Genomic DNA, 27639 nt, shown 5'->3' on the forward strand with positions numbered 1-27639 from the left:
ATTTTCCAGCCCTGAAACTTGGCTATGTCTCTTTGTCTCATGCTCTTTGTCCTCATCTTCCATATCCTAGCATGGATTAAACTGAAGGCCACTAAGAGACCCTCTTGTTTCCACAAGTAGCCATCACTGTGTGGAGACAACACGAGCACACATGTACACACACTCTTATTAAAAACATGAGCAGACATGGCTAACTAACTAGGACCTGTCTTGTATTTACAGTCTAAACTAGAGTCCCATGAGTACAGAGATGCCCAGGAATTTGGTGCTGATGTCCGATTGATGTTCTCCAACTGCTACAAGTACAACCCCCCTGACCATGAAGTGGTAGCCATGGCTCGAAAACTCCAGGTAAGATTCCAAGAAGGTAGGACAGACCTTGTATGGGCTTGGCAGATAGTAATTCTGTCACTTCACTCATTATAATGCTGTGGGGCTTGGGAGATTTGGTTTTATTGGTGTTTTGGTTTTTTTGTTTGTTTGTTTTGTTTTGTTTTGGTGTATGTTTGTTTGTATGTTTTTGAGACAGGGTCTCTCACGTAAGTCTGGCTATACTGGAACTATTAATAATATAGACCAAGCTGGCACTGCACTAGCAGAGATTCCCCCTGCCCAGCTCCTCCAAACAGCAAATGTAACTTACTCTAATGCATACATACATTTTAAGTCAGGCTCGTTAAAATAGAGCGGCTGGTTTTGTGTCCCACCGAAAGCCTTCTCTCTTCTTCACCTATATTCTATTGCTCTGGCTGAAAAAGGATGTGTTTGTTGTGCCTGGCCCCAGTCTCTTAAAATGCACCTGTCTTAAGTAGGCAGAGGGCCTACTTAATTAGGTTTAGACATCTTGACACAGTTTTGCCACAGTTGTATCCACTTGTAAGCCAGAATATTTTCACCAACCCTGGAGAACTTTATTTGACTTTGAGCTGTGGATCAGGTAACTGTGGTCTCTAGTGGATGTAGTTCCCAGTATCTGCCTTGAAGATGATGAGAGTCCTAGAGAGTACACAAGTTGGGGCTGGGTACAGCATGATTGTGTGACCTGCTTCATTTATTTAGTAGTCCTCTTGAATGAGCCTCCTCAGTGCTAGGATTGCAGATTTGAGATACCGCAGTCGTCCCCTACCCTCTTCCCCTCCCCAGCCCACGTCCTCAGCAACGGGGAGGAGGCTTTTCTTATTTTAAAGAAAATACACACACATAAATTTACAGTGTTTTGGTGTTTTTGTTTTTTTTTTTAAGTGGGTCATTGTGGTTAAAATTGGCGATATCTAATACCTTTGTGACCTGCCTATACTTGTTCTTTTCAATTTTATTTTTACTTAATGTATTTCTGTGTGTGTAGGACATGTGTATGGATTCCCATGGAGGCCAGAAGAAGACATTGGGTGTCCTAGATTTAGAGTTAAAGGGAGTTGTGAGCTGCCTGACATGGATGCTGGGAACTAAACTTGAGACGTGTAAGGTGCAAGTGCTGTCTCTCCAGCCCCTAGACTTGCCTTTTAAAGGAAAATAACATCATGATTCCCAGCCATTTCTTCTTTACCTTTAGTTCACGGGTTGCTAATGCTCTCAGGTCATTGATCTGTGGGGTGAGCAACCTGCTATTATGAAGCACAGGTATGTTAATTGTGGTCCTCAAGGCTTCTTTGGATCGGCTTATATAGCAACCTCTAGGTGCTTCTAGGGTAGAGAATTGCAAAGCTTTTGGTGACCCTTGTATTGGTTTTGTCATACATAGCTCACTTGGTGATTCCCATAATGTTAGCGTCACTAATGTGTCACGATACGCTAGAGTTTCCTTTTACCAGAGTTAAGACACATCTGTTACTTGGTTTCTGATGATGGATTGCCTTCAATTCAGAGAATGTCAGATTCATGGGGTAGCTTGATAGGATTGAGTATTCTCTTTGTTGTTAGTGTTGACTTGGCTCTTAAAAATCAGATGCATGCTCTGACTGATATGGTGGAGGGTTGGTTTGTCTTAACATTTATTTGTATGCGTGTTGAGATGTTGGTGCCTGGTGCTCATGGAGGCCAGGAGAGGAACGAAACTGGAGTTGTGAGCTGTCAGGTGCTGTAGGTGCTGAGGACCAAAACCCAATCTCTGCAAAAAAAACATCAGTGCTCTTTGCCACCACACTGTCTCTCTCCAGCACCTGGAATCCCCCCCCCCATGTTGTTTTCTCTGTATGGGGTGTAGTGTTCCCTTTCCAGTTTGGTGGTATCTGTCATCCCCTTCACTATTTATGCTTGCCTTCAGCAGGCCTTATGGAATTTTTTTTTCCTTATATGGAATTTAGGCTTTCAAATTTTATTACAATTTAAAGTTATTTTTATTTAATAATTTATTTGAGATACAGTCTCATTGTGTATCTCTGGCTAGCTCTACCTCTACATTCTGAATGCATTAAAATTGCGCTCCGTCATACCCAGCTGACTGCAATTCTTAAATAGGTCCACCAAGTGGCAGTGTGCCTTCAGACTTGGATCTTAGGACTTTTCCTCTTCATTACAGTTTCTTGAGAAGCCAGGGTAGTTTTTGCCCATGGTGTCCAGATTTGATATTGGTACCTTTTTTGCCTCCACTATGAAAATTGCAGAGTTCAAATCAGTTACCTACCAACAGGGATAAATGCTATTTTGAACTACTTCATTAAAGAAAGGAAAGAAAAACCATTGTTTCTATGCATCTACTTTTTCCTATCCTCCTGGTATCTCTTCACAATCTCTACTTCTCTGAAGGTTTTTGTTTTGTTATGTTTTACATTTTGGTGTCTTGTTTAAAGGTCTTTCTTTTTTGTACCTTTCCTCTCCAAGTGGGTGAATCTGTCCAAGAATGCTTTATTTATTTATTTATTGATTTATCTACTTATTTACTTACTTATTTATTTATTTTATGTGCATCAGGGTGAAGGTGTCAGATCCCTTGGAAATGGAGACAGTTGTGAGCTGCCGTGTGGGTGCTGGGAATTGAACCTGGGTCCTTTGGAAGAGTAGACAGTGCTCTTAACCACTGAGCCATCTCTCCAGCCCCCAAGCTTGCTATTTTTATTGTTATGATCACCAGACTGTCTGGTACATTGCAACCTCTAGAATTGGTCAGGTCACTTCCTTTGCAAAGTTCTGGCACTTCTCAGTGACACTTCCCTGTATTGTTCTGTTCTGCTTCACCATAGGTATGGTCTTACAGAAACCCATGGCTCTGGTTGCTCTTTTGAGGGGTTATGGCCTATCCATGACAAAGACAATGAGTAGTGGATTGATCTTCTGCCTGCCTGCCACATAGTAAGGTGTTAATGGGGTAGGAGTCTTAGATGTTCCAGTAGGACCTTCACTTTAGTGTGAAGCTTCTTTCTTCCCTGGCCCTCTGTCTTGTCAGGCACTAGTCTCCTACTGTGAATATTTGTCAGGGTTCTGCTCTAGGGTTTATTTCCAAATAAATAGATTAGTGCAGGGCTGTGGTTTCTGCAGATAGTTTCTCTGGATTTGTGACATTTGGGATTCTGAGGACTTTTCAGAGGACGTATAAATGCTAGAAGCCGATAGGTAGGTCCTGGTTGGTTGGATGCTGTTGGTTGTGGTGTGTCAAGTAGTCATGAAGAAAGAAATGAGAAGAAAAGGGAAGAAATTAGATATCCTGGTGGCAAAGATCAAACTTGCCCTAAGGAGCTTAACTAAGCTCAATCAACCGGAAGTAGTCTAACGATATATGTGTCCTCCTACGTATTCTAGATCCACACTTCATTTTATTTCATCCTTAAAGCAGTTCTAAAGAAATCTTCCTGGGAAGCCAGCCTTATTTCTTACATGGCTGCTCTGTGCCAGTTGGGTGGCTGCATGTTACTTGATCCCTAGGGGTACAAGCAGGGGCTGCTGCTCCATGAGGTTTGTAACTCCATTTAACTGTCAGCTGGTCTGAGAGGCTCTTGAAGTGGGTTCCTGTGCCCAGAATCCCTGAAGCTTTTGCTTTCGTTGATGACACCTCACAAGGTGCTCCTTCCCTAAGCACCCTATCCCACTAGCCAGCATTGCTGGAGATGCCTGCCTTGGAGCTCACACCTGTTGAGCTGTGTCTTCACTGGCTACTCTGAATAGGAGCAAGGCAGATGCTGACACGTGTCGGAAAGACTCAATTGAGAGATGTTGCCAGTTTTATTTCCTATGTATGGAAGGCCGCAAACCCTCCTGTCGGAGAGCTACGGACCTGACAGGAGACTCAGGCGTGTTTTCTGGGGGTCTTGCCAGTGTCCTATCACTTACTGAGCACCCTCAAACTAGTGCTCTCAGGAGATGAGTTTTTTGCTTTGGTCACTGTTTCCTCCAGGGAGTGAATGTCCAGGCATATCAGGACTGGCTGTAGTGTCATGGAGTTGGAGGGTTGGGGAGATGGGGGGCTCAGACAGAGAACTCTTACTTCCTGTTGATTTGGTTGGTCCCAGGTTCTCCAAAGATTGAACACCCTGATAGGCATGACTTTTTCTCCCCAGGATGTGTTTGAAATGCGCTTTGCCAAGATGCCTGACGAGCCTGAAGAGCCAGTTGTTACAGTGTCCTCCCCTGCGGTGCCACCCCCTACAAAGGTGGTGGCCCCACCCTCGTCTAGTGACAGCAGCAGCGATAGTTCCTCCGACAGCGACAGTTCCACCGATGACTCTGAGGAAGAGCGAGCCCAGCGGCTGGCTGAGCTCCAGGAGCAGGTGAGGGAACCTGTGGCCCTGCCCAGAGGCCTGGGTAGTCTCTCAGAGGCTTCCGAGCAATGTTCTTGACTCTGCCTCTCCAAAGATCCCCTTGCGGCTTTTTTTTTCCCCCTTAATGACATTTTAGTCCCATAGGTGTATATGCTCTATGTTTTGAGTAGGAGTGAGATATGGACATTTTCTGGGCAAATAGGCTTCAGATCCTGGAGCTGCCTCCCTACAGTAATCTTACCTTGAATTAGTCATTTAGCCACAGTGTCAGTATACTCTTTACACAGCCCTTTAGAAACCATCCTTCCCGGAAACATCCTGGTGCTAAGATAGCCAAGAGATTTAACATGTTAGCCTGTGCAGCTCCTCTGTTTTGGAGGTCTATAGCAGTCCTTGGAACACTCAACCCAAGATCAGGGAATGAGAGGGAGTTAATTTGGCAGCTCTATTCCCTATTTCTCCTATACTCACACCCCTGATTTTCAAGTGCACATTGTTCACATGATACAGAGCTATCCTCCAGGGTTTAGGTGGTGAGAAGAACATTTAATTCTGGTTGTGGGTGGGTTAGTTTGCTTTTGAGACGGGTTCCCATTGTGTAGCCCTGGTTGGCCTGGAACTCACAGAGCTCTACCTACCTATCCACCTCTGCCTCCCAGATGTGGCCTGGTTGTGATTATTTTTTTTCCCCATTTGCTTCACAGCTCAAAGCCGTGCATGAACAGCTGGCAGCCCTCTCACAACCCCAGCAGAACAAACCAAAGAAAAAGGAGAAAGACAAAAAGGAAAAGAAAAAGGAAAAGCACAAAAAGAAAGAAGAAGTAGAGGAAAGTAAGAAAAGCAAAACCAAGGAGCTTCCTCCCAAAAAGACAAAGAAAAATAACAGCAGCAACAGCAATGTGAGGTCTGTGCTTCCCAATTTTTCTATCTTTGCGAGTGGTGATCCCAAAAACCTTAGTTGGGAGGAAGACTATCCTGTTGCTGCAGCCAGCATTCTAGGTCGGTGCCCTGTCGTAAATGCTGAGCTGTTCCGTCTCCCTCTGCTTTTTTTCACTGAGTGAGCTTTAGCGCCTCACTGTGTCTACAAGAGAGGGTACAGGAGGCCATCATGTGCCTGCAACAGAGCTGCAGTTCCTGCAGCCTGCTAGAATTTATAGCTGTTCATTCTGATTGCAAGAGTCTTAAATCCCATTTCCTGTTGGGTGTGGGAATCAGACAATACCCCCACACACATATCCACACACCCCAACCACGTACATTCTGAGGGATGTGTGCGCAGTTTCCTCATGGGTCCCATTCTTAACTGTCTGCATCATCCCTTCATAGCAAGAAGGAACCAGCACCCATGAAGAGCAAGCCACCTCCCACTTACGAATCGGAGGAAGAGGACAAGTGTAAGCCCATGTCCTACGAGGAGAAGCGGCAGCTAAGTCTAGATATCAACAAACTTCCTGGTGAGAAGCTAGGCCGTGTAGTACACATCATCCAGTCAAGGGAGCCATCGCTTAAGAACTCCAACCCTGATGAGATTGAGATTGACTTTGAGACCCTGAAACCATCCACACTTCGAGAGTTGGAGCGCTATGTCACCTCCTGTTTGCGGAAGAAAAGGAAACCTCAAGGTATTCTTGAGAACTCTTGGAATTGGGGTCCTTCCTGTGGAAACCCTTAGTTAGCCCTCTTCCAGCTTAGCACTCTACACCTGAAAAGTGAAGCCCCAGTCACTTACCTCCCACACACACACAGTTATGAATTGCATGCCTTTGCCATAGAAACCCCAAGAATGACACTCCACTGGACTCTGGATTGTCATGCCCTTCTGCGCCTCTTTTAATTTTATTTTTTCTGGGCCTCTTTGATGGCTGTCTGAAAACTACCTGAATCTGTCTTTTGAGCCTTGCTCTAAGCAGCAACTGTTTTCATCTCTGGTTGCTAGCCATACAGTCTTCTCCAGAAGCTATCTCCCACCTCTACCTCTGTTGAGGTGAGGCCAGGAGGAAAGGGTGTCTGGATGTCCCAGGAATATGTGTACTGATAACTTTTGCTAATGGGGTTGATGCCCACCATATCCCTGCCATCAGCCTTCCAGAATCTCTTCTGTTTTATATATGCCTTATATTGGCTTATAACTTCTTGTCTTAGTACTAGAGGGTTTAGTTTAGAATGTATGTCCAAGTATTTTTTTATATACTGCTTTCTTGGCACATACTGACTTCTAGGTCCTTAGAACTTTGCTCTGAATCTGATGTTCAGTGACATCATTTGGTCTGTACTCTAAAGCTGGTGGTCTTATTTTGCTATTCTCTGGACATAATACCTTGTATGAAGAATACCTCTTCACCCAAGCCAGCAGTATATCATATGAAGAAATTACTGTTCTGCCTGGTCTTCTCAATTCATTAAAAAAAAAAAAAAAATCTAGAGGATATTATAAGAGAGTGATGAGGCCTCGAAATTGGAGCCCAGAGTTGTCTTTCAGTTAGTGTATAGTAGGCTACCAGTGAGAATGATGGAAGTACTCGAGATCTGGGTTGGTAGTAGCTGTACAGGCTTCCCACTGGTCCTTTCTCTGGGCATTTGGGAGTAAGCTGTGGCCAGCAGTAGCTGCCTAAGTTGGTGTCTTTACTGATACAGTTCTGTTATTTGGGTTGCAGCTGAAAAAGTTGATGTGATTGCTGGTTCTTCGAAGATGAAGGGCTTCTCATCCTCTGAATCAGAGAGCACCAGTGAATCGAGTTCCTCTGACAGTGAAGACTCTGAAACAGGTTAGCTGGTTCCTGTTTAAGTGTCTTAACAAACTACCCTGCTCATCCCTGGTACTATCTCAGTCCTTTGTCCAGGTTGTTCAAGAGCCCAGAGTTTGTGGTCACTGAAACATCCTGGGCCCTTCTGTCTACCTATCCACAATGTTAACTCTTTCCCGGCAGGGTGGCAAGACACCCTGTGTAACAGCATTCTATTCTCTCCATGTGAGTAGGGGTAGACCTTGAAAACTGCAGGTGTTGGGGTCCCATTAACCTTGGGTTGGAATGCCCCCACCCCCCTTCCAGTATTCTGGCATTACAGTTGGCATGGAAATAATTCTGGCCACATTTTAGCAGAGAGTAGAGACAAGCCTCCTGCACCTTTCCCCTCTGTTATCAGCCTGAGCTCTAAACTCTGGGAACAGCTGTTTTCTTCTCCACTGTATGTTCACTGCTGGTTTTTTTTGTTGTTGTTGTTGGCTTTTCCCAGGTTTGCTCTAACTATATGTGCACTGGGACATGTGTGTCCTGCTCTTCTACTAATCTTTACTTAAGCTCTATGGGCCTGTTTAATAGTGTTCAATTCCTATGTTCTGAATACCAGTTTGCAGAGCTGGAGGTGAGAGCGGGTGGTAATTTTGGGAACAGCCTGCTTTCCCAGAGGTGCACTTTCTTTGTTATTCCCAGAGGAGCAGGTGCTCACATTGGCCTCAAGAAGAAGATAGGGAAGAAGGCCTGCTGTACCTGGGTTGCCTGGCATATGGCTCATGTGATTGGCGTTACCCTTGGCAGGGCAGGTTCCATCAGCTGAACAGATAAGTTACAGTCTATCTAGGAGCCCAGTCGTGGCGTTTTAAATGGGCTGGGGTGTGTGGTCTATAGTAGGAAGCGGGTCTGGGGATGAAAAGGCTGCTGGCAGTATTCCATGGATCTCTCACTTGTAGAATAATGACCTGATCATGTCATGAAAGGCCAAGGCTCCCTTACAACAGCTAAGGTAACCTTGGTTGCTTCAAACTGTACATAGGCCTACCTGTGCCCAGAGAAACTGGGAGTTAAGGGGAGAAGGCATTTTTGTGGGCCATGGAATAGGCTGGAGCCTTAACAGGACATTTCTCTTTACTGTCTTGTTTTTGACGAGCAATGTAATTACAAGGGGCATGTAACCCATTATTGAATTGTGTGCTCTGTGTTTGTTCTGCACAGACTGCACAAATTGCTGTGTCCAAATTGGCTGGTCTCACAACCTCCCCTACCATTTTTTTCCCCCTTTCATTCTAAAACACCTCTGCCTTGCTTTTCCTTGAACCAGTAGGTGGAGCTGCATCCTAGGCTTTCTGGGAAGGGCTGGCCTTGAGCCATTCTCACCTTGAACTGCAGCCACTGCCTTCAGCAGGGTGAATGGGGTGAATAGATGTATTCTCGAGGCACCATTAGCATTCTTGGTGGCTACTGACTTTTCACTTTCATTGCCAGCCAAGCTTCAGACTTGCTTCTCCTCTGGGGTGTGTGTGTGTGTGTGCGCGTGCGTGTGCCTACTGTGTTTTCTAGATTGATCCTCCTAAGATTTTACAGCCATTCTTTTTTAAGAATCCAAGTGATCAGAGGCATGCCCAGAGATTGACCCTAACCTGACACTAAACAACAGGGCTTACTTCTGGGATATCAGGGGACTCAGACCCCTCACACTCACACATTCTTTGAGCCACTGCTCCTACAACTATCTTCTCTAGATGGAAGTCCTCCTGTGGTCCCACAGGAATGCCCTGCTTCTTTCCCTGATGGCTGCCATGATGACATTTCCACCAGTTTTTTGCTACTGTTACAGAGAAAAGAATTTTTTCCAGCCGGCCTCCTCCCTTAAGTAGAAAGCCTGTGCAACAAGTAATCTGAGAGTCCTGGGAACAGCTGTCCTGGTGGGAAGGAGGGGTGAGATTTAAAGTCATGGAGCTGCTGACCCACAGACTTCTAGTCTTGACTATTTACTTGGCTGCCTGGGTTGAACCCCTCCCTCTTTTCAGATGATGTCCTTCCCATTTTTGTTTTGCTGGCTCCCTCTTCTTGTTTTCATTCAAGCCACTGGTATTGCCAATGAAGTGGTAGGTTTTAATTTTCTACTGAGTACAGAGCGCTATGTTGTGAGGTTGTTGACAGTACTGCTTAGGAAGAACCTGCTGAGATTTTGTTGTATAGAAAGATCTCCAAGAAGGGCACAGACACACATCGATCGACAAACAGGCACACCAGTGTATGTCACACCAGTAAAACATAGCTTCTGTCTCCTTGTGCCATACAGACACTGCACTTTGTGGTATGTGGAGTGCCGGGATGCAGACCCTCTAGCAACTGACCTCCTGGGTCCAGGAAGCCCAGCAGCTCCAACCTCTGTGATGAGTCTTTACTGGTAGTTCTGCCTTGGCAGGAGAGTGGGGTAGAGATGGGGCAGACACTGAAGGCGTTTCACTTTGGTCTTTGGGTCTAGTTTATGTTTACTTTGTTCTTAACTTTTCTGTTTTAATTGAAACCAAAATTTCTCAAAAGGACCTATTTTGTCCCTTGTACTAAGGGTCAGTTCTACTGGCATGGCCCCAGTGACACAAATCACCTAAAGAAACTGAAGAGAAGCACTCAATAGGGGCTAGAATGGGGTACAAGAAACCCTTCTGCATTCATGACAAGGATGCATGGTGTTAGACCATATTGCAGATGAGTGCTAGCTGGATTCCAGCCACTATTCCCTCATTTTCTGCACCAGAAATGACACTTATTGACACTTCTCTTGAGCCCAGTATTTGTTGTTGGTTTGTTTTGCTTTTCATTGAGCTTTGATTCTAGCTTAAGTCTCGAACTGCTCAGGGGTTCAGTGTTAGAACAAGCAGAATAAGGCCCAGGTGCCTTCTCCTTCTATCTTCTAGAACGGCTTCAGACCTTGCGCTAAGTAAGTCGGGGTAAGACGGTGGCTTTTTTTTCCCATTGCTCGTCATATTGCTAATATTTGGTTCTCCTCACATGTTTTCCACAGGTCTTTGTGGGTATGTGTGGCTACATAACTTATGTGCATCCTCTTTGGAGCCACCCCTAGAGTGTACCTCAGCTGCCTGGACTGAACTGGGTTTTGAGCAGTGCAGTGAGAAGAGAAGGCTCTGGGACTGTGGCCTGTTCACGCAAGAGCACAGTTCAGCTATTTTAGTCTTTATTTCCTTTTCCCAGGATTGGAGCATGTGGGTGTTCCTTAATAGCTCCAGGGTAAAAAGGAATGCGTGGTGTTTTGGAAACGCTGGAACTGGGAAGTGCAGACAGAGGCCATGAGACACTCTTGAGGCTCTAATCAGGAAGTCAGCCTCAGCTCCCTGGGCCCAGGACCTTTGAAAAAAGATTCCTTCCAGTCTTATCTCGGGGCTGTGGTGGTCCTGTTACCACAGTGTGACAGTTGCTTAAGAAAGGGGTAAGGCCCCCAGAGTAGGAAATGTTCAGAGCCAGGTGCCACCTTCCAGAAGTCCAAGAGTTTGGAGGGATTGGGACTTCCCTGGGGTGAGGGCCAGCCTTGTGGAATGTGGCCTACAGTAAGAGGCTGTGTGGGCGGGTTTTTCCCAGGCATGTTCTGGGACTAGGGATTTTAACATAATTCCAGCAGAGGCACCACTCTGCTACATGTGGGAACCAAACCAGGCTCCTTCTCTGGACCAGAAGCCATATTGGATATTCTGAAAAAGGATGGAAAGGACAAGACCTTTTCTCTTTAGCCTCTCCCTCCCCTCAACAATTGTCATAAATGCTTCTTTTCATGGTTTCTACTTTTTTATATTTGGTTTTGGAGATGTGGAGGTAGCTGGAGATGACTCTCCTTTTTGCCTTCCTCAGTGGGAAGTGCTTCCTCCTCTATTGGCGGCTTTACCTCCCTCACCACACTGTGAGAAAGGGTTGGTATTTTGCTCTTTTGAGGAACGGTTAGCTGATGCCTGGTGACTTTGACACACCTGCCTGGTGAGACAGCTTAAGGACACTTCCGACATCCAAGAGAGACTTTAGGAATAAAGAGAATACCAGTACACTCAGGCAGGGCACATGGAACTCATTAGCAGAACCAGTTCTGTTTAGAATTGCAGGCAGGCGTCAAAAGCAATTTTAGAGACTTCTCTGTAGACTGTTACATTTCTGTGGTGTAGGTTTATCTGGGGCTGGATAGTCAGGGATGGGGCTCTTGGTTTCCAACATGGGTCTCTTGTGCCCTTCCAATCACCAGGGCACAGAAGCTGGCTCAGTCTGCAATTCTTCTGTTCTTGTAACTTGAACGATACATTCCACACCATTCTCTCACACTGGTTTCTTTCTCCCTCTACGTAGGTCCTGCCTAATCATTGGACACGGACTCTTAATAAAACGGTCTTCAGTTCCAGATTTCTTCCCAGCGAGCTATAGCTTAAGTCCATTTTCTTCTGTGAAAGGGACAGGACTCCACCAAGTTATGGAATTGCTCAGAGCCCTGGGCCTGTCCCCCGGGGTGGATTAGTCATGTCCAGCAGCACACCTAGTCTCACCTTCAGGAAGGCTGCCTGCCTGGCCTGCTGCCTGGGCCTCTCTGTACAAAGACTGCCTGGCTGTCCTGCCCGGTCTCCCTGGTCATCTGGGGTCCTCTGGGTGGGTGGCATCTCCTAGAGGGTGGTAATAATCCTCCTCTATACATACATGTGGTGCTGCTCTGTGTGCGAAGCCTGATCACAGTGTGTTTCCTCTCTTCGTCCCTTCCATCTTTTTCTGAGACTCCAGACCTTCCAGTGACTTTAGCCCAGGAAAGATCTAATTCACCCTGAGGGTGAACATTTTGACCTCCCATGTGGGGCCTTTAGAGGGAGGCCAGCTGTGCTCCCAAAGTCTATGTGGGTCCACCCTGGTTGGCTTGATCCGATGGGGGCTGTGATCAGCTTTAGCTGACTCATAGCCTTCTAAATTCTCCTTGGGTCTCCATTGACCCCATAGAGTACTAAAAGTTCAAGTGGCCTATTGGACATTTCTGAAGTTGTTTGGTCTTTTCTCAAGTCACATAAGAGAAATACCCTTCAAGGCTGTTGGTAAGGGCCATGCAGGCACAATAGGTCCCACTGCCAAACTGGGTCAGAATCTGGGAAATGGGCAAGAAGGATATCATGGCAACTTGTGAGCTGCCTGCCATGCCTCTCCAAGTTTCATTGCCGTCATGACCATTCTCATCTTCAGCTTTCTATAATAACAACTACTGGGACTAGAGCAGGCAAGAATGGACCACATCCCAAAGCTTTCCAGAGACAAACTGGTTGGGTGGGTGTTTTGTTTGTTTCCTACCTAAAAACAGGTACTGGCCCTTGCCCCCTTTTGATCATAAATCTAGCATCTTACCAGAAATCTGCCTAGCATAAAAAGACCCCTGAGGAATTGCATCTATATTTTAGTGGGCTCTTTCTGTCCTTTGGTTTTTTAAAATGCACTTTTACTATTTCCAAGAGGACTGTTAACCTGGCACCTTAGAGCTAAAAGTAGTCTGAGGCACTGCTGTGCCCCTTCCCAGATTTCCGAATCCTTGGGTTGCTTGTTGCCCCCTATCTGATGTGGCCTTTGGTCTCAAGACTCCCTAGAGCATACAGTGACCTCATAGTGATGCTGCTGAGTTTCTAGGCTGTTCCAAGTCCCTCTTTGTGTCTAGCTTTAAGTTAGCTCCTTTTGCCAAACAGTATTTTGAGCTGCCCTTTGGCCTGTGCCTGATGTGTTCTCAGTGAACTTGGCTTAGCTGGGGTTAGGGGGAGGGGAGACTTCTTGCCCAGAGATTCCCACTGGACAGTTGGGAAGCTGTTGGCATTATCTTTCTGGGAATATTTGTTATCTTGGACCAAATGGCAGCCTACATTCCCACAGTATCTTGGCTATGTGTCGCCCCTGCCCCTCCCCACACCCTCTGTTCACATGAGCGTGCACACAGCGCAGCTTGTGCTGTAGAGTGCAGTCCAGAATCCCATCCCTGACTATGTGGGCCTTCTGTGTGTGGCAGGAACACTCAGGACCTGTTGAACTTGAAAGATCTTTAGACTTAAACTGTCAATTGTACCTGGTGCCCTGGGAACACAGCCAGAAAGGACAGAGCTCCACCTGTTCTTCCTTGGTAGTTTTCTGTTTCTGGGCAATGGGAGGGGAGGTACCCTTGGAGAGCCTTAGTGTACCAGCCGACTGTGGGGTCCTGTCGGGGAGCCAGCCAGGACAGTGGAAGGCTCCTCCTCTGATTGCCCTGCCCTTAAACCTCTGTCTCGTTCGTTCAGGTGGGACTGGGCTGGGGTGGAAGAAATCAGTGTTTTGATCAGATTTTACCAAATCATTTTACTTTGTACAATATCATCCTATGTAAAGATGAAATTTGTGTTGGAGTTTAAGATTGTTATGGAATAAAGATCACACAGTATTTGAGGCCATCTTCATGTAACCCTTTCTAGAGAGTTTTGTGTGGGGGTGTCTGGGCCTGTTGTGTCATCAAGCTGTGCACTTAAACTTGTCTTGTCTTATTACTGGTAACCCAACACAAGGATTGGGCCACAGGAACTACATTGGGCTGCCTCACAATACATTTCAGCTCCACCAGTCTCCCCTGGGTCCTGGGGCAGCCTCCACTTCCACTCTGAAGATGAGTCCCAGAATACTCCTGTGACCTTTGCAGTTCAGCTATCCACTGCTCTTGGTCTTAAGCCTGGTCTTGTAGACCTCTGCTCATAACTTGAGGCAGGTGGTAAGAGGCAGGAGCCATTGACCTTTTTATGTAAGTGGGAAAACAATGCTTTGTTCAATGTTACTGGACCACAGGCAGTACCCGCCTGCCCCGCCCCCTTCCTAGACATCTCACCACTTAGTTTAGCATCTGGGTGTCACCTCTAAGATTTTTTTTTTTCAGGTTCCATTTGACACAGTGGTTCAGCTGCATCTCCTAGCTTCTGTATGCTAAGATCTCCTCAAGAGTATACTCAGCATTTGTTTTGAACGGCTCTCCCCTAATGTCTGTCTGTCTCCCTTCCCCTTCCCCCTCTCCTACTCTACTTTCTTACACTGGAAGTGCTAATAGAGTAGCCTGTCCATTGGCTGTCCCGGCTTCTCTCTCCCTCTCCTCCCTCCCGCCACCCAGTACTGAGTTATTAGTTCTCTAGTCCAGTGTGTCCCTGTCCTACAAGTTCTTCTGGTGTGAGGTCTCCAGCTGGTGCTGCTTCCACACTCAAAACGGCCAAATGCCCTGTTTTCCCTGATTCCAAAAAACATTTACAACCCCTCCCCTCCCACCACCCCCAATGTCTTCTTTGTAAAAAGGTCTCTTACCAAATTTCTTCTTCTGACCCAAGGAGTTGAAAGCTCTGCTTTCTGGTGTCCAAATTTGGGGCTCAGCCTTGAGTTCCCATGTGCTGGGTGTCCTCATTTGCTCCCCTTTGTCATTTGTGTGAGGACATGTTTATGGCTGCTGATGTCTGTGTCTTGTCAGTCCTACGTGTAGAGTGGTGAGCTCCTGCAAGGTACAAGGTCCCATCTTACTCCTGCTGGTGGATACTGCACCTTAGGGAGGGGCCCTGCGTTTCAAAGTAGCTTGACAGCTAAGAGCAGAGAGAGGTGGCCTTGACATTAGCAGTGAGAACTGATGTTCTGACAAGGTGTTTGTGGGGAGCTAAAGCAAAGATACAAAGTGACTTTTGGCAACAGGAATCTGAAGGCCCTGTACAGCCTCGGGCTGGTGATTGACAGTTGTGTTGTTTGTCAGCCCTAGAGTACCGTCCAAGGTGTCACTTCCTCTCCCGGAGTACCCAGCTGAGAAACGTTCCTTATAAACTTGTAAGAGGCATAGGTATGCACCCAGGTTTTCAACCAGCCTCACAGAGACAGACACATTTGCACACACGAAGCACCAGGCCTTCAGCCTCTTTGAGGAGCCATGGCACATGCTGCCTTCTTTCTGTAGTACCTGAACTGTTAAGAGAAGGGATATCACTGATATCTGTCTTGCTTGAGGAAGAGAAAGGGGGCCAGTGCCATCTTTTTGGCAGTGATGAGCACCTGCCCTGTTTGTTCCTACTCATTCTGGGGAGGCTATCCTGCTTCCTTACTCCCAAAAAGAGCCCCTTTCTGTGTTCTCACTCAGTACTTTCTTTGCCCACTCTGTAGCTCTGGTCAAGTTATATCCTGTGCCAGTATCACTTGATCTTTCTCAGTCCCAGTCTGAGCTGCTCTGAGGCAAGAACCTCAGTAAACCATTCTACCAGAATTCTAAGTTGCCGACTCAGCTGTCTGGCCCTGAATGGTTGTCCTCACTTTTTTGAAAGAGCCTTGTTCTCAGTTGTAATACATGGGGTCATTGCAAACATCCTGAATTATTCCAGAAAGTTTATCACCTAAGGCAAGACTCACGAGACAGGGCCATACAAAGTAAGGTGTCCATAGTTTAGATTCTGATATAGCCAGGGCCTTGGCCTTTACTTGTGCCTGTGTTCTACAGCTTGTTGAGGCATTTCAGGCACATGTCCCTAGGAAAGCTACAGGCAGGTGGATAAGTGACATTCTACATATCTTTTTCTCTGTGATGGTCCAATTCAGGTGCATTTTCAGTGTTAATGAGCCCTTGTCCTGAATGCCCTATGTTCTTGTCTTCTGCATCCAAGGCCAACTCTTGGTCTCTTCCCTAGAGTCTCACTACCTTTTCTTTTCTCTGCAGAGATGGCTCCCAAGTCAAAAAAGAAGGGGCACCCTGGGAGGGACCAGAAAAAGGTATGTTTGTTGGGGGTATCTCCTCCTCAGGTGATAGCTGGTCACTCAGCTGAGAGGGTACTATCGGCTGACCCAGGCTGATTTTTCCTGTCTGACATCAGCCTTGGGTGTCTCTTTGTGTGCCTGCAGCATCATCACCATCACCATCCACAGATGCAGCCAGCCCCGGCTCCTGTGCCCCAGCAGCCACCCCAGCCTCCACAGCAGCCTCCTCCTCCACCCCCTCCGCAGCAGCAGCAGCAGCAGCAGCAGCAGCAGCAGCCCCCAGCACCACCACCACCGCCTTCCATGCCACAGCAGACTGCCCCAGCGATGAAGTCCTCGCCCCCACCCTTCATCACTGCCCAGGTACCCGTCCTGGAACCACAGCTGCCAGGCAGTGTCTTTGACCCAATTGGCCACTTCACCCAGCCCATCTTGCACCTGCCGCAGCCGGAGCTGCCTCCTCACCTGCCCCAGCCACCTGAGCACAGCACTCCGCCCCATCTCAACCAGCATGCCGTTGTCTCTCCTCCAGGTGAGCCATGGCTATCTCTCCCTTTGCCACCTTCCGTTCTATGGCGTCATGACCCGTTACTCTTGGTAGACTGTTAGCTTCAGTAATCGAGCTAGTAACTTCTCCAGGACATGACTGGCCTGCCAGAGATTGTGTTTTAGTTCTCTTAGGACAGGCATTTTGTTAGATTAGTAAAGATTGGATGTGTCTGCAGTTCTCAGTTAAGGGAATTGAAGAGATAATATTCATTCTCTTAGTTAATCTTGTGGATCTTGGACAACGTAGATGGGGGTGGAGAGATGCAGAAGTGGGATTGCTCACCCTCTTGGCAAGCTGCTGCTGAAAGTCTACGAGTAGGTAGTAAGACCTGCAGTGAGACCTGAAGGTCTGCAGGGAACGAGGAAGGGTCAGGGACACAGAATATAGGGCAGGATGACTGCAAGGAACCTACTCTTGTAGGGCTTTCTGAAACCTGTCTTGATTGCGCTTTTTGTGGAAGCTTATGGAAAGTGGAGGAAGAAAGGGCAGTCGCTGTAGTCTAGACAAGGTCAGGATAGAGCAGAAAAAGCAGTCCAGAATCATAGATTCTTAGGTTTTACTTCCATATTTTTTGTCATTCCAGCTTTGCACAATGCACTGCCCCAGCAACCATCTCGGCCCAGCAACCGAGCTGCTGCTCTGCCTCCAAAGCCTACCCGACCCCCAGCTGTGTCCCCTGCCCTGGCCCAGCCCCCTCTGCTTCCACAGCCACCCATGGCTCAGCCTCCTCAAGTGCTACTGGAGGATGAAGAGCCACCTGCCCCACCCCTTACCTCCATGCAGATGCAGTTGTACCTACAGCAACTGCAGAAGGTGCAGCCCCCCACACCGCTACTCCCTTCCGTGAAGGTGCAGTCCCAACCCCCACCTCCCTTGCCCCCTCCACCCCACCCTTCCGTGCAGCAGCAGCAGCAGCAGCAGCAGCTCCAGCAGCAGCCTCCACCACCCCCACCTCCCCAACCCCAACCACCACCACCACCACCACCACAACACCAGCCCCCACCACGGCCAGTTCACTTGCCGTCCATGCCCTTTTCTGCTCACATCCAGCAGCCCCCACCACCCACAGGGCAACAGCCTGCCCACCCACCCCCAGGACAGCAGCCACCCCCACCACAGCCTGCCAAGCCCCAGCAAGTCATTCAGCATCACCCTTCACCCCGGCACCACAAGTCAGACCCCTACTCAGCCGGTAAGTAGGGGTCTCTATTCTTGTACTCAGGATTCTGGAGCTGGGCTTTGTGCCTTATTCTGCCAGTGCAGTGTTGTGTTTCAAGTTTAAAGGGTTCAAGGCCAAACCCTGTAGGCACTGTGTAGCTGGAGTATCACTGCCCATGCTTTGTATTTATTATGTTGGTTATTTGTCTTGCTCACAAGCAGAAATATCCCAGAAAAAGACTTCCCTTGACCTTAATTCCTGCTAAATGGAAGCCAGGAGCCAGTCAAGGCACCAGATCTACCCATTCAGGGTCAGGATAGGTTTCTTGGAGGTGACCATGGAGTAAGCAGGAGCTAATTTAGTAAACAAGTTGGGAATCAGAGAATAGTTTGGGGAATAGTTGGTCTTTCCACTGGGTCCGGAAAGACCCAGGTGCCACTGCGTGGACCATGTTGGGGAGTATGTCTGCTACTCAGAAGCAGAATCCACTCAGAAACCCTGCCTGTTTCCAGTCTAGTGCAGACCTCTCATTCCCCAACAGTGTTGTTGAGGCCTTTCACCCTTCTTTGTTCACTTGGCTTTGAAATGTTGGTAACAGATGCCCTGACCATCCCTGGCTTAAAAAAAAAATGTCCCAGTCAGAGCTTACAGTAGCATCTTACAGTAACATTTGAGGGCCATAGTGAGGTTCCTGGGCTCAGCACAGTCCATACACAATACAGTCTGCTTTAGGGTTAAACTAAGTGCTGCCTCCAAACTGAGCACCAAAACAGGGCTGTGTCTGCTTCTAGATTCAACTCAAGCTGCCAGGTGGCAAGTGAATTGTTGCATGCCCTGAGCTGAGAGCAGCTGTTGGGTCTGTTGGGAGAAACTAGAGCTGGACATGGCCACCCATGCAGCTATGCTGTTCTCCCCCTGTGGAAAGAAGGTGATGAACAGGTGGCTGGAGCTTTGTGCATCTTAGATCTCCATTCACTTTGTCTTAGAATCCTCAGGCCCCACCCAAGCTTCTGTAATCTCAGGACATAAGGGGCCATATGGTTTAGAACCTAACTGATAGCTCAGGGGCTTAAAACCAAGTTGTCAGAGACTCAGTTGGGCACCCAGCCAATTTCCCAACACATGCCTGAACTACTAAGCCAGTTCTCTAAAGCCACCCAGCAAAACCATAGGCAAGAGTCTTCTGTTGTCTTCTGGTCAGCCTCATCAGGTGCTTTTGACAGCACTGACAGAGATGACAGACTGTCACAGACATTTACCTGTGAACCACAGAAAAGTAGAACCAAGGTGGTAGCTTCCAAGAGACTCCTGATAAGCTGAAATGAAAGAAAAGTCAAACTCACCCTACTGAACTTTGGTACTGACACAATAGTAGAGCCAAAGGTCTGCCATATATAAGATATTGTAGTCTTTAGGTCTGCCAAATTAGAGGGAAGGGTGTATTGTTGAGGTATCCTTGTAAGAGTTCTTGTGAGCTGGGTGTGGTGGTGCATGCTATTAATCCTGGCGCTCAGAAGGCAGAGGTAGGCACATCTCTGTGAGTTCGAAGCCATCCGGTCTACACATCGAGTCTAAGACAGCCAAGGCTACACGGGGAATCCTGTTTTGAAAAACAGAACAAAACAAGAGTTAACGTGCCAGCATAGTGGCTTAGAAGTGGAACCTGGGGGACTAGTTTGCGCTGTAGCTAGCTGAGCTATAAGGGGGCAAGACCCCTTTCTAGCTGGATTTAAGTAGAGAGTAAGCTTGTGGGAATGGACAAGACTCCGCTTCTCCAGTTCGCTAGGCCAGAGGCTCTGGCTCATTATACTAGGGGCTCAGTTTACTCATTGGTACAGCTGAGTGTCAGAACTGAATGCTCTGGTTTGTTTGCTTGCTAGCTTGCAAGCATATAACTTCCTTGAACTCTTATAACTTATGCTGGCTGCTTAGGTGGCCACCTAGTTTCCTTGTACCTGGTAATTAGATGCAGGTAGTAGACTGGCTCTGCTCTGGGACCTGTTGTGCTTGCCCAAGTAGAGGTCAGTCCCAAGTTTTCAGTAGGATGAGCAGGCTGAGCTAAGAAACAGCGTTGGAGGCAGCCCACCTTCACTCCAGAACCTGAGCAACCCATTTCCTCTGTAGGCACCCAGACTACAGGTTGAGTCTTCAGAATTTATTGATGTCCCTTGAATAACCCAGGTTAACTTCAGAGCCTTCTAGGGGTGCTTTTAAACAGCTCTGTCATCCAGACCCCATGTGAGATGTAATGTTTCAGGATGTGTGTTTAACAAAACCCTTCCTGGGTAATGCTGATGTGCAGAAGGACTTAGGACTCTGGCACTTAGCACCTCCAGACAGCAGAAAAGCTATTGTGTATCCAGCTCAGGGGCATGACTAAACAGGCTCCACATGTTGGGGCTAGGAGCTACTCTGTCCCTCAAGTTAGGAAGGTCATGTTCTCTCCAGGTATAGTAGATAACTGTGGGTCTCCATTCTTCCAGGTTGTTCAAGCCACGAGATAGTCTCTGTACAGCCTGGCCTTCCTTTTATTAATGTTTTCTCAAGGCACAGGTGGCTCAGGGCTAGTAGCCTATACATACCAGCCCTCTGACACAATTCTTGTGTGGTCTCCTAGGTCACCTTCGTGAAGCTCCCTCTCCGCTTATGATACATTCCCCTCAGATGCCACAGTTCCAGAGCCTGACCCATCAGTCTCCACCCCAGCAAAACGTGCAGCCTAAGAAGCAGGTAAAGGGCAGGGCTGAGCCACAGCCCCCAGGGCCAGTCATGGGCCGAGGCCAGGGATGCCCACTTGCTTCACCGGCTGCCGTACCTGTGCTGTCCCAGGAGCTGCGCCCACCCTCAGTCGTCCAGCCTCAGCCCCTGGTGGTGGTAAAGGAGGAAAAGATTCACTCACCAATCATCCGCAGTGAGCCATTCAGCACCTCCCTTCGACCAGAGCCCCCCAAGCATCCAGAGAGCATCAAGGCCCCAGTCCACCTGCCGCAGCGTGAGTGTTCTTCCTGCCTGCACCTGGGACTTGGGCCTCAGGCCCATGCTGTTGTTGACATATACCATGAGCCACGTCTTCCAGGCTGCTGAAACCCACATGTTTATAAATTCTAGGGCCTGAGATGAAGCCTGTAGATGTAGGGAGGCCTGTGATCCGGCCCCCAGAGCAGAATGCACCCCCACCAGGGGCCCCTGACAAGGACAAACAGAAACAGGAGCCAAAAACACCAGTGGCACCCAAAAAGGTAAGGGCAGTAGGTGCCTAAGTGCTCTGAGGTACTTAGATTACTTCGGTGGGCATAAGCTTCTGCCATATGTTTCACAGCAGGCCCTCACCTGGCACTTGACCTTTGCCTCTTTAGGATCTGAAAATTAAGAACATGGGCTCCTGGGCCAGCCTGGTACAGAAGCATCCTACCACCCCATCCTCTACAGCCAAGTCCTCAAGTGATAGCTTCGAGCATTTTCGTCGTGCTGCTCGGGAGAAAGAGGAACGGGAAAAGGCCCTGAAGGCTCAGGCTGAGCATGCAGAGAAGGAGAAGGAGCGGCTGAGGCAGGAGCGCATGAGGTGGGCTGGGGTCCATGCAGGGCACTGGGGCTCCCAGGGCCATACTGGGCTCCAGGCTGACCTGGGGCCCCGCTCTGACCAGGAGCCGAGAGGATGAGGATGCGCTGGAACAGGCACGTCGAGCCCATGAGGAGGCACGACGGCGCCAGGAGCAGCAGCAGCAGCAGAGGCAGGAGCAGCAGCAGCAACAGCAGCAGCAGCAGCAGGCGGCTGCTGTGGCCGCTGCCTCTGCCCCCCAGGCTCAGAGCTCCCAGCCCCAGTCTATGCTGGACCAGCAGAGGGAGTTGGCCCGAAAACGAGAACAGGAACGGAGGCGCAGGGAGGCAGTGAGTAGGGGGACCTGGTGGGAACTTTTGGGCAGGAGTCCACCTTGCAGGTTCTGGGAGTAAAGGTCCTAGGACCTAGGGAGGGAAGGGTAGGCAGTGAGCCCAGGCCTGTTGCTCTACATCAGGCTGGTCTGGTGAGTGCACTGACACCTGGATTTGAAAAAGTCCAGGGTGGATGTAAGGGAACAGCAGGTGGGAGCTGTGTACAAGCAATAAATAATGGGGAACAGGTGGAGCAGAGTACCCAAACTCACTTCTTCCTCCTCCTCCTCCTCCAGATGGCAGCTACAATTGACATGAATTTCCAGAGTGATCTTTTGTCAATATTTGAAGAAAATCTTTTTTGAGAGCACCTAGGTGACTTCTGACTTTTTCTGGCAAAAATGTTGACTCTCCATAGTGTTAGGGGCGGCCGTGGAGGCAGTAGCAGTGGCCAAGGATGTCTCTGGGCCTGGCTCTCCTGCATGCTCTGCCCGGGGCAGGCCTGACGGGCAGCTGAGGATCACAGAGCCCATCTGCCTTACAGCCAGCCGGACAGAGGTCCTGCCACACGCCGCCCCTCAGAGGACGTCTGATCAGAGCACGCCTCAATAGGAGTCAAGTGCCGGCTGGACCCAAGGCCTGTGTCCCCGCGTGCGGGGAGAGGCCCTTCTCTGCGCCAAATGTCTACACAGTATACCCAGGACATTGTTGCCGCCGCCGCCGTGACTGGTTTTCTTTCTCTGAGAACATGACGTTAGTGACGTCCTACCTGTTGGGAATCTTTCACACCCCAGCCATTGCTGCCCACTACCAAGAGGCTAGGGCAAGCCTTTGTGGACTGGAGTGGCAAGGCACTGGCCCACCCCTTGCTGGCACTGACTTTGCCTTGAACAGACCCTCTCCCCTCCCCCCACAAGCCTTTAATTGAGAGCTGCTCTCTGTAAGTGTTCGCTTGTGCAAAAGGGAATAGTGCCATGGAAGTGTGTGTGTGTCCATGGCAGTTCGGATAGAGGTAACTGTTCCCATGTATGGACAGGCCTCACCTGGGGAGTATAGGCCACCAACCAAAGTCAGTCCTTCCCACCTGTGTTTCTCATTTTGTTTTGTTTTTTGTTTTGTTTTCCTATATATATATATATATTTTTGTTGTTGTTGTTGAATTCTATTTTATTTTTAATTCTCTCTTCTTCAGACACAGTGGCACTGCTTATCTCCAAATGGTGTGATGGTCCCCTCATTGAGCGGCAGCTCCCACTGCGCTGTGGGTAGTGTGTGACCGTGGCTGTACTGTATAGTGAACATAGCTGGCATATCTTTGTTTGAAGTTTGTTGGTGACTCCACCAAACTGGTGTAAAAAAAAAACAAAAAAACAAAAAACAAAACAAAAAAAAAGACAAAAACAAAAAAAAATCCACAAAAAAGCCTACACACAAAACACACACAAAAAAATCCTGCTTGTATTCAGTTTCAAATTTTATTAGTCTTATTTTTAATTATAAAACCAGAAAATTGTAATTTCTTTTTCCACTCCCCCCTATTTGTTGGCTTCTTTGTTTTTTAATGTCAAATCTGTTTTTACCGAGAAAGGGAGAGCCCGGGGACGAGGTGGGCTCTAGCCACTGCGGGCAGCAGACTGAGGTAGAGGCTTCCACCCAGCACCTGGTCAGACCAGCGGGCTGTGCCCTCCTTCCTTCCTGTTATTATTACTGTTTCGTTTTGTTTTTAAATTGGAGCCCCTGATGAGGTTACATGTGCCATGAGAACCCGCTCTACGCCACAGTGCTGGTGCCTCGGTGTTGGCCAAACTCTGGAGTCACTGACTGGTTTGACTTTCATATGGTGAATATGCATTTGGTCTGTACTGATCATGGAATAAACACATCTCTCTTTTTTAATGCTGGTGTCTCCCTGACATTTCTTTGAACCAACTAGGTATTCTAGTTTGCTTAGGCTAGGCTCGGGTCCTCAGGCACCTTTGCATTAAGATTTACCAACAATGGCCATATAGCCCTTCTCTTGCCTTTCCTGGGCAGGAGCTGCTTGGGCTTAGCATTTCCCCACCCCCCCAAGCTGTAACAGGGAACCAGGCACCCTGTTGATACCTGCACTGGCTAGTGAATAGGGCCCAGTGAAACCTTGGCCAATGTCTAGACCGGATTCTTAACTGATGGCTCTCCTCCATCCTGGTTCCCTCTCCACATAAGGGTCGGGGCCACTTTTCTCACCATGCTTGCCTCTACCTAACTCTTAATTTGATTTAAGCTCAGGGTTAACCAGATACTCTTAGGTAAGTGTACATTCTCTCCAGATGGAGCCTCTGTGTGCCCACACATTAGCACATTTCCACCAAAAAAGCCCCTAGATGGCTCTCCTGTCTTGTGCCCACCTGCTAATGGGTGGCACCCAAGAACTGTCTCTATGATCTAAAATAAACAACACGTATCCAGAGAATTGACTGAAATGTTCCTAGCACCGTTAACCACTATCTCTCCTCAGCCAGAAAGGCCGAACCTCACAGTGTAGGGCATAGTTAGGGTACCCAGCCAATGTTCACTCACCTCCCTGTCCTCAAGGGCCTGTCTCACCCAAGCCATTTCATAAACTACTGTGTGGGAACAGTGACACTTGGTTCCGTCGAGGTGTGCTCTCCTTTTTTTCTCTTGTTCAGATATTTTCCCTATTCTGAGCTGGGGAGATTGTTTTCATCTGTTACTTGCTCAAGTTTTCAATGGCCTCCACACTTTTCCTATTGGGTGTTCCTCTAACTGGGTTGTAATTAGAACTGGGATCTATTTAATTTCTCTGATTTTTTTTTTTTTTTTCAAATCCTTCCTGCAGTACTAGACATCTTAGTCCTATACAAGAATTAAGAGGTGTGTACAAGCCCCCACTGGACTGTATGCATGGGTCGCTTGGCCAATAATTATGTCAGTGAATCTGAGACTTGTATTAAAATACTTTAGACATTTGTAGAAGGGAATTCGTAGACTTTTCACTTATATACTAAAGAGGTTTTTTTTTTTTTTTTGTGCAGTTCTCATTGCAAAAATAAACATTTGTACTGAATATCAAGTTACCCTCCTGTGATTACTGATGTCTTTTTCAGTGTAGACTTGGAAAATGGAGGTGAGTTGGGAGTTAGAGACAAGATTATATAGTGGAGTTCAGAGAAGGGAAGTTATTAGACCCCTGTTAGCCGAAGAGCCAAGTTGGAGGCTCAGGAGAGAGCCTGGGAATGCCATATTGTCAGATAATTGATGTTATGGAATGTTAAACCAAAGTTAGCTGGGTGTACTCGTGGCTTACACTGAAAATCCCAACACTGGGGAGGGGTGGGGGCAGGAGCATTGTGAGTAGATGGCCAGCCTTGACCCCCCAACCCTCCCTAAAGCAAGACTTACTAATCATGCATGAACGGAGGTGCTTAGGTCTAAGAAGTACAATAAAGGCAGTGTAATTCTACTCAAAGGCATTGTTTACCAAAATGTGAATGGCCATTCACCATAGGTTTAATTATAGCTCTTGAACAGAATAAATACACTGTTCAGTATCCTGTTTGATAGAGATGGTAAGAGATGAGCAATGTTTATAGTTAGAGGCAACCAATGGAGAAGTGAGGAAACCAGGTCCAGTAAGTGATGATATGAGTGACTTGACAGATAATGCTTCAAGATGTTGAGTATATAAGTAGTCACAGCTGGTAGATTGCTTGCCTAGCATGTATGAGGTTCTGGGTTCAATAGCAGCATCACCAGACCAGACATGATGATGCATCCCTGTAATTCTAAGCCTTGGGAAATGAAAGGGCCAGAAGTTCCTGGTAACCCACTACAGAGGGGGTACATGGGATCCTGTCGCAAAGAACTAGCCGCTCAGCCCGGCATGGTGGCTTCTAGGAGGCCGAAGCACACAAGAATCCCGAGCAGCTTTAGCAAGCAAAATCTTGTCTTAAAATCTTTAGATACAGTTGGCCCATGGCTTAATCCCATCAAACCAGAAGGGGAGGCCAGTTTGAGGGCATCCTGAGCTACATAGTTGAGTCAGTCTCAAAACAAAAAAAAAAGACTGATTTTTTTTTTTTTTTTTTTTGCCTTTTATTGAAAAGATTCTTTCCTCATACAGTATATCCTGATTATAGTTTCCCCTCCCCTCTCAGTTCATCCTCTCTGGAGCCATTCCCTTTCTGTCTCATTAGAAAAGAACAGGCTTCTAAAAGGTAATGAACATGACAAAATAAAATAAATAAAAACCATCACATTGGAGTTAGAAAAAGCAACCCAACAGAAGAGTCCCAAGAGCAGGCACAAGAATCAGAGACGCATTCGTTCACATACTCAGGAGTCCCATAAAAATACTAAGCTGAAAACCAGGCATGGTGGACCATGTCTTTAGTCCCAGCAGTTGGGAGGCAGAAGCAGGTGGATTTCTGAGTTAAAGGCTAGCCTGATCTACAAAGCTCCAGGACAACCAGGGTAGCACAGAGAAACTTTGTCTCACGAAAACAAAACAAAAAACTAAGCTGAAACTTATATAAGCGGAGTATCTGGTGCAGACTCATAGGCACTGAGCTGCTTCAGCTTGAGTTCATATGATCTTTGCTTAGCTGATTCAGAGGGCCTTGTTGTCTTGTCTTCCTTTCCTTCAGGCTCTTATACTCTTTCCACCTCCTCTTCCTCGGGGTTCCCTGAACTCTGAGATGAAGGATTTTATGGAAACGTTCTATTTAGGGCTGAGTGTTCCAAGTGTTCCCCTCTCCCTCTCCACGTAATTGGTCTCTGCAGCTGTTCCTATCTGCTGCAGGAGAATGCTGCTCCAATGACTGAATAAGGCATTCAAGAAGAGAGCCGAGTATCATTTAAGAGTCATGTTGTTGGTGATTTTTTTTTTCAAAGACCAGTTATGTTTGGTTTTACCCTAGGTCTGTGGGCTGCCTAGTCTCTGGTTGTTGGTGATCCAAGCAGTGTTGGTTATGTGTTCTCTCTTGTGGAGTGGGCCTTAAGTCAAATCAGACATTGGCCACTCCCATGAGTTCTGTGCCACCATGGCTCTAGCATATCTTGCAGGCAGGATAGATTATAGGTCAACAGTTTCTGTGGCTGGGTTGGTGTTGATGTTTCTCTTGGTAGCCTGCAGAGTACTTCTGTGCACCAAAGACACTAGCATGTAGGGAGGTGAGCTCTACATGGCCACCAGCCTGACTTCTCCACAGTTCAAGGAGTTGTGTGGGTGTTATCTTCTGCAATGGGGCCTCACAGTTTGTGAAGAGCAACCCATTGTCTTAGCAATGGCCTGGGCTGTTTGTGGATTTTCAGGGGACTCCCTTGAACAACTAAATTCAACCTCGTTCTGGTACTGGAAGCCTCATTTGGTGACAAGAGATGTGCAGGTAGGACTTTGTATCCTCCATTATTAGGCGACCTCCCTTAGGAGGTCCTTCATATATTTTAGGAAGTTTCCATTGCACTAGGTCTCATCATCCCTCAACTGCCCCTCAATCCAGCTGTCTCTTCACCATTCTCTTAACCCTATTTCTCCTCCTCACCACTTACAATCCTCCCAATTCCCTTCTCCAGCCACCCCCAGTCCACCAGTAAAATCTATTCTAAAATCTCTTCCAGGGAGATCTGTGTGTCCTTGCTCTTTTTTTTTTTTTTTTTTTTTTATTTTCGAGACAGGATTTCTCTGTGTATAGCCCTGACTGTCCTGGAACTCACTTTGTGGACTAGGGTAACTCACAGAGATCCACTTGCCTCTGCCTCACAAGTGCTGGGATTGAAGGCGTGTGCCACCATGTCTGGTGTCCCTCCTTACCTAACCTCTCTGGGTTTACAGATTGTAGATTGCTTATCATTTATTTAACTGTTTTCTATCCACATATAAGT

General features: G+C 47.6%; 1 protein-coding gene across 6 annotated transcripts in view; it reads left to right on the top strand.

Annotated features, from left to right (window-relative positions):
* Positions 1-23652, top strand: part of Brd4 (bromodomain containing 4) — a 71703-nt gene extending 48051 nt beyond the window's left edge. For 4 of the 6 annotated variants that reach the window (XM_021637570.2, XM_021637568.2, XM_060371065.1 and 1 more), the window contains 13 exons: positions 223-351; positions 4491-4700; positions 5396-5595; positions 6018-6313; positions 7346-7456; positions 16140-16192; positions 16322-16709; positions 17311-17919; positions 20504-20878; positions 20995-21125; positions 21243-21448; positions 21531-21774; positions 22053-23652. In XM_021637570.2, coding sequence (XP_021493245.2) covers positions 223-351; positions 4491-4700; positions 5396-5595; positions 6018-6313; positions 7346-7456; positions 16140-16192; positions 16322-16709; positions 17311-17919; positions 20504-20878; positions 20995-21125; positions 21243-21448; positions 21531-21774; positions 22053-22121 — 3021 coding nt within the window. In that variant the 3' untranslated portion in view covers positions 22122-23652. Of the gene's footprint in view, positions 1-222; positions 352-4490; positions 4701-5395; positions 5596-6017; positions 6314-7345; positions 7457-11779; positions 13881-16139; positions 16193-16321; positions 16710-17310; positions 17920-20503; positions 20879-20994; positions 21126-21242; positions 21449-21530; positions 21775-22052 lie in introns of those variants that run through there. The other 2 variants (XM_060371066.1, XM_021637574.2) reach the window with 2 other exon arrangements.
* The last annotated feature ends 3987 nt before the right edge of the window (positions 23653-27639 follow it).

Source organism: Meriones unguiculatus, chromosome 17, assembly GCF_030254825.1.
Source record: "Meriones unguiculatus strain TT.TT164.6M chromosome 17, Bangor_MerUng_6.1, whole genome shotgun sequence".
Taxonomy (NCBI): Eukaryota; Metazoa; Chordata; class Mammalia; order Rodentia; family Muridae; genus Meriones; species Meriones unguiculatus.